This window comes from Gigantopelta aegis, chromosome 4, assembly GCF_016097555.1.
Source record: "Gigantopelta aegis isolate Gae_Host chromosome 4, Gae_host_genome, whole genome shotgun sequence".
NCBI classification, from domain to species: domain Eukaryota; kingdom Metazoa; phylum Mollusca; class Gastropoda; order Neomphalida; family Peltospiridae; genus Gigantopelta; species Gigantopelta aegis.
In genome coordinates this window covers 89,443,049-89,455,120 of record NC_054702.1, presented here as the reverse complement: position 1 = coordinate 89,455,120, position 12,072 = coordinate 89,443,049, and the positions used below count along the sequence as shown (strand labels likewise).

Below are 12,072 nucleotides of genomic sequence, written 5' to 3'. Positions count from 1 at the left end.
AAAGGAAGAAAGAAAAAACAACACCATCCATAAACATCCACCCACCCCCATATTTCTGTATGTTTGTTAATTTAATGTCATAGGCCTTAGAAGTGAGGGTGGGTGTATGGGGTACTGGCTTCAAACTCTGAATATATTGCTTAACCCCATCCCAACCCCACCCCCGCTGAAAAAACTCAAAGTAATATATTAACTGCCCCTACCCCCATTGAGGTTTTGTTATTCCTATTTATTCCAGTTTGTACACAATTAGCTGAAAAAGATACATTTTCATATTCACATATAGATACTCTATACAGTACTGTGTAAAACAAATTTGGCTAAAGCATTTTCAATATGGCTAATAAAAATTCCATTTGGCTAATATTTTGGCTACAGGTATTTTTGATCCAGGGTGAGCTCTGGACAAAGGGAGATGTTTCATACCATTTTCTTCTTAATATATATTAACAATATATTGCTAACATTTCACATTAGAAAAAAGATATATATTATTTAATGGATATTGTAATCCCAGTTTAACCCACATTATATGTTTAAATAAAAATTATTGAATGATGAAACTCCATTAGAAAAAAAATGGTAAAGAATTGATTTTGGCCTTTCATTTCATGTTGCGGTGATTAGGCTAAAAGGTAAATTCCATTAAGCAGCTTTAATGTTTAATGTTTATTATTTTACAGCACAAGTCACTCAGCAAATGGATGCAATGTTGCACAAGCAGAATAGATTGATCATGAAATTGCGAGAAGAATGCAAGAAACAGGCTTTACACCTAGAGAAATACACCAAAAAATACAGGTGATTTATAAGTACTGTATTTTTAATACAGTATATAACTGAAATCTGTCTCATGGTCCATTCCTTGACATGGTGAGGTAGATTGCTTGTCTCATTGCCCCACAGAGCTATACCAGCAGGAGCTTTTATTAATTTGTCGTTATTTTTAGTGCTTATATCCAATTAAGGTTCAAGCACGGAGTTCTGGGCACATACCTCAGCTATCTAGACTGTCTGTCCAGGATAGAGTGTTAGTTGTTAGTGGTTCGTAATAGAGAAGTAGTTTCAGTGGCTTTATACCTACCCATTGAGTCGTTAAACTTGCTCTGGGTGGGAGCCAGTACCTGGAGGTGAACCCAGTATCTACCAGACTTATGTCCAGTGTCCAGTGTGAGCTTCAGCTCCTGGTAGGGATAATCAAGTGGGATTGGTCAAAGGGTAGAGTGGAGACTAACATTGATGAGCTGGGCCAACTACTTGTAGGGAGACGCCTAACCACAGCTCAACGCACATTCACTCATATGACAGATGACAACATAAAACTAAAATGTAGGTAAATAAAGTATACTCCCCGAGTGTCTTGTGATATCATAATTTGAGTTGATAAAAGTACTTTTATCAACGAGTGCTGATAAATTATGATATCACAAGACATGAGGGGGTATTCTTTTTATCATCCATTATCATTCTTTTAATTTGTGACAATTGTAAACAGTGTCAGTAATGTGGGTTGAATGTATGCGGTAGACTCGTTAACTAGCAGAACAGCAGTGGCGTGACGTCACTAATGGTAGGTTTAGCACTGAAACAAACACAGTGACATAACAAAACATTGTCTTGTGATTAACATTTGACCAATGAAGATTATAAGAAGCGATATCGCAAATTATAGTGCCATTGATATCTCCTACAAAAACCTTTAGTGGATGATAAAAACAGATATGTTTGAGTTAACGCTAAAGACCTGTGATGATCTGTGTAAAGTACATTATTAATACAGTGAAACTTCTCAAAACTAGACACTCAGTAAGCCGAGATTCCCTCAAACTCAAATTTATTTCATGGTGCCATGTTTTATGCAGCTTTAATTTCTGAAATTATTAATATTTCCCAATGAATTTGTTGCTGTTAGAATCTGATGATTTTACCAGCAAAGAATCCATGAATTTAACCAACCCCATTCTCATTGTTTCTGTTCCACAAATCAGACTGATTAAAAAAACACCTTTTTGGATTTTGGACAGTGTTTCAAATGTGTTCCTAAATGCCCAGCAATCTCGATAAATACCACACTTTAATTTGGTTGTTAGTTTTTAAATATAATTTAACACACATATTCACATTTGTTATATCAATAGTAAAAATATTTTTACAAATCTTATAAAGGCTACTTCTTAAAACCTAATTCAACTGAACACTCCTCTAAACCGAACATTTTATTCGGTCCCAAGAGGTTTTTTTGTGTAACAAAACTTAAAAAAAGGTATAATTGTTTGTTCTGTTGTTACAGAATGTATCACTGATGCAGCTGCTATGAATAATAAATTTAATTATATAGCAAACTTGGATGAGGTTTTTTTCACGTTAATATCTGATAATGTTAGTTGTGTTTATCACAGAATGTCAATTTTATTTGTTTAAAATATAGCATAAATTCAGTAGCACAGACCAAATCTTTTAAATTAATAGAGAATGGAATAAAAATGAAAACTTATTATTCAAAACGTCAAAGCTTTTAGCTTTTAGTGGTCACAGTCATGGTAATTGTGTTAGTTATATTATGCACATTTTAGTTTTAGGGAAGTAGTATTTAGTTAAAATGGAATGAATTAGCAGTAAAATGGTTATCTTTTTTTACGTTTTGTTGTTTTTTGTAGAAAAGAATGTGGCCAGGTTACAGCCCAGTATGAAGAACTGAAAATGCGTTTTGAAAAAACAGTATCTCGTTTGGAAGTTCTTGAAGAACAAGAAGACCAGCATAATCGTGTCCATGAGAAAATGAAAGACCGGCTGAAAAAGATGGATGAATACGCTCAGTTCCAGTCAAAACAGGTGACCTATTTTAATAAATGGGGTGGAGGGGGGTGTAACTCGGTGGTAGTGTGCATTCCTGAGGTGCAGGATTGATGGCCTTCAATGGACTTATGTTTTTTTCCCATCCCGACCAGTGCCTCATGATTGGTATATCAAAGGCTGTGGTAGTTTTCTCTTGTCTTTTGGAAAGTGCATATAAAAAGAGACCTTGCTGCTTTTTATTGATAGGAGTGGCAGTAGGTTTCCTCCCTTTCTCTCTTGACCTGGTGATATTAAAGAAAACATTCATTTCCTTTTTTATATTTTAATAAATGAACATATTCTTGTCAGGCTTGATAAAAAAAAAAGAGTTACTTTTTATGCCTTGATGTCCATATGTAGAGGTCTGGGTCACAGCAGAAACTGTATAAACATTTGTGTGTCCATGGTTATTAGTAACCCATTTATTACAATCGGTGCATTAATAGCTTTCTATTTTTCTTTCATCTGGTATTATAATTATTAACATAGTCAACATCCTTATGAAGACAGGAAGCAGATTAACATTAATAATTTTCTGAACACTATCAATTAAAATCACTCAATAGATACAATAATTTCTGTTATAATGCAAAATATTGATATATTTTTGTATCCATTGAGTGATTTTAATTGATAGTGTTTCGAAAATAATTAATGTCAATCCGTTTCCTGTCTTCAGAAGGATGTTGACTACATTAATAATTTATAATACCAGATGAAAGAAAAATAGAAAGCTATTAATGAATCAGATGAAGAAATTGTTGAACTTGTAGTATTGTTACAAAAATTTTTTTTTTTAAAGGATTTTCTTTATTTTATCCCACATGAGGTACTGTACATGGACACTTGTAGTCCGTCCCATCCTCCTACAAAAATGTTTTTTGTAAATAATATCAGTTTTGTTTGATGTTAGAAGAAAATTAAAGTGTTTTGGTAATATAAAAAATAATTTTTTTGTGTCCAATTTAGAAAATATTCGGCTCAGAAATAAATATCTTGTAGTATATTCCATAGCATGAAAAAAGGCATTCCCCTTGGGATGGACTATAGGACATAGAATTGTTTGTGAATGTTAAATTAGCTATTTTAAATAAACAATTTAATTTTGAAATCTTTAGATTCTGGATACACTAGGCTCACTGAGTCGTGTTATGAGAGATCGACAACTTCTCGCCCGAGAGGTCGACTTTCTTCGGAATCAGTTGAATCGTATTGACAGTGCAAACATTTCCAAGCTGAACTCGTCCAGTAAGCAACTGGTGGATGAAATCCTAAACACCATCACCAAGGAACAGCAGGCTGGGAAAGGACACCTGTTACTTGACCCAGATGTCTATAAGATAGAAATACCAGACAGAATAACCATTGATGATCTCGTCTGAAACTTGTTACATCATATAGATGGTGCCTAATGTTTGATTATATATATATCTATATATCTATATATCTATATACACATATATACACATATATAGATAGATATACACACACACACACACATACACCCTCGGGACAAATTAAAAAGTCTGGTTTTAAGAGGTATCCAGTTTAGAGAGGTTCTTTTCTGTACATATATTTAAAAAAGGTGCCGCAAGAAACGTCTGGTTTTGAGGGAATTCAGGTTTACAGAGGGTCTTATTTTGAGAGGTTTCACTGTGTATGTATATGTATATACATATGTATGTATGTGTGTGTGTATGTCAGACTTGTCAACCCTCCCGGATTCCACGGGAGTCTCCCGGTATTTGATCAAATCTCCTTTCCCCTGTGCTGGAGACAGTTTCTCCTGTTAAATGACATTTTTGTAAGCATAAAAAAAAAATCGATCCTCTTTTGTCAAAATAACAGAAGGGAAGTAACTCTGCCTTTTTTTCTCATTCGGAAAATGTCGACTACTTTCGGTTTCCGAGAATGTAACAGGCCGAATTCCCGACTGTTTAACCTTTGCCGAAGTGAGAATTGTGGGATAGCCTATTTATTGTTAAAAAAGCACATGGAGTTTATAAAAAATGTGTTATTATAATGTTTGTTGTCATCGTAATGGCTACGAAGCGTGTTGCCGCTAATTAAAACAGGCTGTGTATTGACATTCAGTGTTGCCATATAAAAAAAAAAAAACTATACAATTTAGTTCCAATAGCCGATGATAAGATTAAAAAATCATGAGTGGCGTCGTTAAATAAAACAAACTTTACTTTTAATAACACCTCTGAATTGTAAAATGTCTTCCCACTTGATTACATAATGCAACTATGACAAATCTGTGTTGACAGCGATACACATATGCATGTTAAAAATCACATGTCACAGCATGATTAGCTGTATAAACATACTTGTGTCAGTTAATTTTGTATGTTTGTGCGGTAAAATAATGGTTATAAGGGTACACTTCAAGAAATTATTTTTGTACAATTAAAAAATGTTGTTGACATTGACATAAAGTTACTCACGGAAATGGGTATAATTCCGGTATATTTCACACGATGTCCGTAATGAGGTTTACTTATGATTAATTTGTTTATTGATTATAATGATTTTAAATCAGTACCACGCCACCGTTCCTCATGCTTATCCATAAGATTTATATAAATTTGTCTTTGGTACTTAGGTACACTAACCACAAATGATAATGTAATACCGTAAATGTACTAATTAAATTTTTTATTTCTTGTTCATGTTCTTAACATTTTTGGATAAAATATTATTTTTTTTTAAATATGTATTAAATCATAATAATATTTAAACTTAAAAAAAAAAAATAATAATAATAATAAAAAAAAAAAAAATCTTTTAATGCCAAGATCTAAAGTTAAGAAGTATATATGACATTATAAAGTATTCATATAACTTATTGTAATAATGTTTTTTTTAAATCTTGCGATTTTGGGTTAAATTGTGTGAATTTAAAAAATCTCCTGCTTTTTGACCAAATCTCCTGCTTTTTCAACACACACCTCCTGCTTTCTCTTGACTAAAGGTTGACAGGTCTGGTGTATGTAGATATATATATATATATATTATAGTTAAACATTTTGAGTATTGGTGCTTTCCATCTCAGACAGGTATTTTATGAAAGAGCTGTGATACATATGTTATGTTATTCTTGGTTTAAGAGCAAACTGAAGGCAAGTTGAAGATCACTTATCTGAAATGGTTGTAGGTGAGGAATAACATGAAGTTTCAAATAAAAGTGATTGAAAATGTTACTGCAGAGGGATCAATTTGCCGCTGTCTTAACTCATATGTACTATAAAGGTTTCACATACAGCTGTGGCGTCAAATGTTCGTGTCGGAGGCTAGAAAAGCACATTCATTGTATTTCAATTTCCTTTCCTGCTGAAGCCATTTCAGTGAAACTAAAATAATTCCATATTTGTCATAAACTCTCACCAACTTTGGTATGGAATTTGTTGTTTATTACAAGTTTGGTTTTAGAATTATGGTCCATTTCTTCAATATTTGTATTATTTATGATCTTGTCAATCTGATATGTTTTATCTGCATAATCAAATAGATTTATTTATTTCACATTGTTAGATAAGCCATGATGAATGTGATGTTTTTTTATATATTTATTTTTATTTTTATTTATATATATATATATTTGACTACACATAATACAGAACTATGAAATCACATTAGTGTATTTGTTTTTAATTTTTAGAGAAAAGGAATATTATAATGTTATTATTCCTAAGAACCACTTTCCATTAATGTGATTCCATGCATGATTTATCGTGTGCCTTTCAACGCATGAAAATGTGCTTTTCTATATCTGCATTTTCACAAGCAGATAACGATACAAAATTTGACGTTGTCACGCTAATAAATAATTTGTTATGACATCATCATGCTGAAACTCTGGTGCATGAGGGAAAATCACTCATTGATAGACTTGTTTTTTTTAAGCATGCTGAATAACTGCAGGTGGAATCGGGTATATGGAAAAAGTACTATTTCTTACTCACACATTGGTGAGAACATACAATATTTTTGATAACACATATAGTGTTAACACATACGTGCGATAATATTTTAGAGACATACGACTGGCTGCTCCTAGGTGATGTCCAGATCACCAATGCCATACCATCCAATAAAAAAAAAAACATGATCGAATCGATCACTGTGATCTACAAGTTAACCTGAAATTGACTCGTCTGTGACTCAAAAGTTAACTAAGCACTAAGGCCATACATGGGTTTTAGTTGGAAAAGGTGTTTAAATTTATTTTAAAACTGTTTTCTGAAGATATGTAAGAAATAGAATACTACATTCGTGTCCGTTAGATACCATTTATCTCGCTTTTGGATATGTTTTTAAACAACTCGTAGCGGTCACTCATGTAGTATTCTCTATGTATATACACTGCATCAATAAAATCAGATTCACTAAAAGCAAGCCTAAGCTAGCTCATAGTGGCATTTTCTGTTTTTTCATTCCATCTGAATCAGAATAATTATACGAAACCACTCCCACTTACAATAGTTTTGTTACTTTTCTCTCTTGATGTATCAAAAGACTGAATGAAGTCAACAACAGCCATTCATATTACCAGAAAGTTATCTCAAAGTTGAGAATACTACTTCATTCTCAACAAAATTGTCGAGTTAACAGCTCAGTAGCCATCTGTTCAATAGTGACCAGTCTTACAAGGCACCTTCCTCTATTCCCCAACCCATCTCGAGTCGTATAATCTGACATGGTGTAACTAATCCTGTATGCAAGTGGAGTGGGACCCCATTTCACATAACATTATAAGTTTACGTTTGTGGCTAGCAGTTATACCAGTCATACATTAACACATATATGGCATCTATTTCATGCAGAAAATTACAGCATTACGGAAAATGGAGCATTTTAAGGACAAAAGAAAATGAAATACATGTATGTCAACTTCAAACAATAGTAGTAATAAGAATTGTGGTTCAGGCATAGATTTATGTTTACGTGCGAAACTAAGCTTACAATGTTTTGTGAAATTGGGCCCAGCCAATAACCATCTGTTGGTTGTGTGACACCTGTGTGACCACACTTAATAGCAACCAAATGTTAACTGTTTGCGTAAAATGAAGGTACAATCATGTGTTGAAGTCAGCCTTGAAATTTGGGGGTACATGTTCTCTTTTAATTGTGAGTGACAGGAAACTGGTGATGGCTTTTAATGTGTTTAGCCGTTGATCAGTATATTACCTCACACCTGGTTTTCGTTTGTTGCTGTCACGTTTGTCAACAGTGTTTTTAGAATAACAACAACAGTTATTTTCTGCATGATGGTGTTTATTGCAACCAGTGTAAACATGGACGGAATTTCATTTCATATTTAACATGTTTATTTTGTAATTACTAGGTACTTGGTACCATTCTGTTATTCAAACAGGGTCTTAAAATATATACATATCAGTAAGTGTTATTATTTGAATTAACTGGTAATATTGTAAACAAATGCATAGTTGGAGTAACAATTGAATACATGATACAAACAACAGTATATGTGTTTTTAGCAGTTGTATTTCTTCCGATAAACAAATATGAACATAAACCAATGAAGACTTTTGAAGAAAATATCAAATTATATTGTATATTACCTAGTAGTAGTATTAAATATCTTGTGGTCTTTGTGTATACATTTTAATGGTTCCAACTGTCAGTTTTGTTACAGTAGCAACATAGAGTGTAAAAAGTCTAAAATGGTGAAGAATCAAAGCAAATTTGTGTACAATGTATGTGACTTTTAAAAAAACATTTTGATTGGACATGTGGCACCAACGAGTAGTCGAAACTATTTCATGGCACAACCAAGATCATGAGAATGTGCTTCTCAAAATGAATTTCACAACAACTTTCTAGTAGTGCCAAAATGGCTTCCACAAAAGAACTATGAGAACATTTACATCTGTTCTTACTTCTTTAACACACATTTCTGACTGTTCACTGCACCAGAATGTAGTTTCAAATACACGGCATTTCTTGTGTCATTTCTAGTATTATGTACTGTAGACATTTTAGCATTCTGAGTTTTACTACAAAATCGGAACTACAAAGCATTATAAATGTTTTGAAAAACATCACTAAGCTTAGTAATAAATTTGGGTAGAAGAGGTATTGCTATTTTATTATGATGGTAATTATTACAGCATTATTCTGATTTTAAATCGGATTTTAAAAAGCCCAACTTTGTACAGTGTTATAGCTGTGAAATAATAAATAAAGATTATATGCTGGTGCCAGTACTTAAGGAAAAAAATAATAAAAGAACATTTTCATATACGGTAAAATAGTCAAGCTCATCATAATAATAAATAAGAAAACAAAACCGTATTAACCAGGGCTAGCTCTTGGTGAGCAGAAAGTTTTGCCAAATTATCTATTATTAGACTTTAAAATTGTAATAACCCAGTTATTTCCAACCAAATATCAATTATTGCATGAAATTATTTCGCCAAAATAAAATTTGTCAGTTGTTTTTAACACATGTATTCACAATTACTGGCTAATTAGGCAAGTGCAAGAGCTATCCCCGTTAATTAATTCATAAAATAAAATTGATTACAAAATGGGTTTTAATTAACTTTAAAAAAAAAAAAGTTGCATGTTTGACTATGGGCTGACTGCACAGCTGTATTTCGTGTATGAACCTGTTCCCACAGAACCATCAGTAATACAGTTGATGGGAGACCACTCCATCGTGAAGCCTTTTGTTTCGCAATTTGCTGCTTCCCCATGCAGGCAGTTGACAGCACACTGCATCGAGCTGGCCAGTTGTTCATTCGTTACCGATGTAGGCAGAGAGGGTGGTGGTGTCACGGAACATATAACTCCCCGTGTGGTGTCTGCATTTCCTGAAATAATGCAATGTAAATTTATTATTTTATTTGATATAAACTTGGGTGAAACATAGCCTTCATTAAAAAAATATGACTCAAAATAAAGCATGGTCGTGTTTTTTTGTCGTTTTTGCTGCCACAGGAGGTCAGACATACACTGGTCTAGATCAAGTGTACTTTAGCCATATCCGGTTGTATGTGAGAATAGGGCTAGAGTATACCTAGCACTGATAACTGTTAAGGCCATATTTGAAAAGCCTTTTTTTACTTATACATGTATAAGCTTGTAACTACATACATTTACAATTCTTACACACAAGCTTTTAAGGAAGGAAGGAAATGTTTTATTTAAAGACCCAGTTAACACATTTTATTTACGGTTATTTGGCGTCGGACATGTGGTTAAGGACCACACAGATATTGAGAGAGGAAACCCGCTGTCGCCACTTCATGGGCTACTCTTTTTGATTAGCAGCAAGGGATCTTTTATATGCACCATCCCACAGACAGGGTAGTACATACCACAGCCTTTGTTACACCAGTTGTGGAGCACTGGCTGGAACGAGAAATGGCTCAATAGCTTTTAAGGAAAAACAGTCATCATAAAGTCAGCTCGTAATGTTTTGACAACCAAATGGTTGCCAAGGACTATCTAAAATACACAAATTTGATGCCACAGAGCTTTAGTTTGACCATTTTTGGGTTCATTTGCATGTTGGTAAGTCACTGATCATGACAAACACTATAAGGAAAGGATTAATTGTTGGAACACCTCAGCACATTTTAAACTAAAAGTTAAAGTTTGTGTTATTTAACAACCACTAGACCACATTGATTTATTAATCATTGGCTGCTGAATGTCAAACATTTGGTAATTATGACACATAGACTTAGTGAGAAACCTGCTACATATTTTCTATTTGTAACAAAGGATCTTTTATATGCACCCTCCCACAGACAGGATAACACATTTGATATACCAGTCATGGTGCACTGGCTGAAATGAGAAATAGCCGAATGGGTCTATGATTATTAGGTATCTAACGTGATCAATAGAGAGAAACCGAGGATGGCTGATGCCACCACATGAGCTGCCCCTACCAATAAAGTATCATGGGGTCTTTATAATTACTATCTGACAAAACAGTACATTTGAAGTACCAGTTGTGAGAGACTGGTTGGGATGGGGAAACACATTCAGAGAATGGTCCACTTAGGATGTTTGATCCTGCGACCAAGGCACCTCCAGCAAGCGCTCTGTCGACTGAGTTAGATCCCGCCCCTTTGAGAAAACTACAACAAGAAATCTAATATCTGTTATTAACATGAAGTATAAAGAGGACATAGCTAGAGGACACTCGAGCAAATCTTGGTCACCAAAGTTGTGAAGTACTACTTGCCATTCGTACAATTCATCCACCTTTGATGGACCGGCCATCGAGATACTGCCCATTTCAAGCACCATTCCGCAATTTGCAGAGAAAGAGACGAATCCCACTGAATCACGGGTTTTGATCAAGGCCATTGAACTGAATATTGTCCATTTCAAGCAGTTGCAAAACGAAGTTAAAAGTTTGTTTTGTTTAACAACACCACTAGAGCACATTGAACAGAGGAAGCTCACTAAATCTTTTTTTTTTATCAAGGCTGTTGAATACCAGTATTGCCCATTGTAACCAGTACTTCACAACTGGTGAAGAAAGAGAGAAATTTCATAAATCATGTTGTTGACCAAGGCTATAGAATACCGTTCCTGCTCATTGAAATCAGTACTACACAACTGAGGCCCGTAGCCAGCATTTCGAGTGTGGGGGGGGGGTCAACTAGGTATTTGCTGAGGCCTTTTGGAAATGATGTTTCCTGTATGGGTATCCAGGGGCATGCCCCCACTCACCGGAAAATTTGAAATCTCTGTAAGCTTTAAGTGCGTTTTCCTGGCATCTGGAACTTAATTAATATTTTAAAATAATGATTTTCGACTATTTTGTAGATTGTATTTTTGTTATTAAGGCTATTTATTTTTGTTTGTGTTTCAGATAATGAAATTCTAGCACACAACAGGAGTTAAGGATATTGACCCGAGATATATGTTAAATATTCTTGGCAATTTATTATTATAGCCTACTTAACAGGAAAGGTGTGTGTGCCTCAGAACTATGATCAGTTCCTTTAATAATGAACATATTTATGAAAAACAAAGCGCATTACCTTCTTACAAATTGTATCATCACGAATCACTGCCAACACATGCAGCCCCTGTTAAGAATACAGGTGTAGTCAAACGTTTTCGGCAAAAGGAATTGCATAAGGTGTATAGTATCTTATATAATTGTTGTAACTAATGCGTCATATCATTAACATAACATCTACACGTTGGTTGTAAAACGTTTTGAAACACATGGAAATAACC

General features: G+C 33.9%; 1 protein-coding gene and 1 long non-coding RNA gene across 2 annotated transcripts in view; one reads left to right on the top strand and one right to left on the bottom strand.

Annotated features, from left to right (window-relative positions):
• LOC121371364 (serologically defined colon cancer antigen 8 homolog) overlaps positions 1-4,365 on the top strand; it is a 31,119-nt gene extending 26,754 nt beyond the window's left edge. The window contains exons 14-16 of the mRNA XM_041497189.1: positions 684-801; positions 2,658-2,832; positions 3,954-4,365. Of these exons, the coding sequence (XP_041353123.1) occupies positions 684-801; positions 2,658-2,832; positions 3,954-4,217 (557 nt within the window). The 3' untranslated portion in view covers positions 4,218-4,365. The remainder of the gene's footprint in view (positions 1-683; positions 802-2,657; positions 2,833-3,953) is intronic.
• A 3,732-nt stretch (positions 4,366-8,097) lies between these two features.
• Positions 8,098-12,072, bottom strand: part of LOC121371362 — a 33,258-nt gene continuing 29,283 nt past the window's right edge. The window contains exon 2 of the long non-coding RNA XR_005957792.1: positions 8,098-9,677. This is a non-coding gene — a long non-coding RNA (uncharacterized LOC121371362). The remainder of the gene's footprint in view (positions 9,678-12,072) is intronic.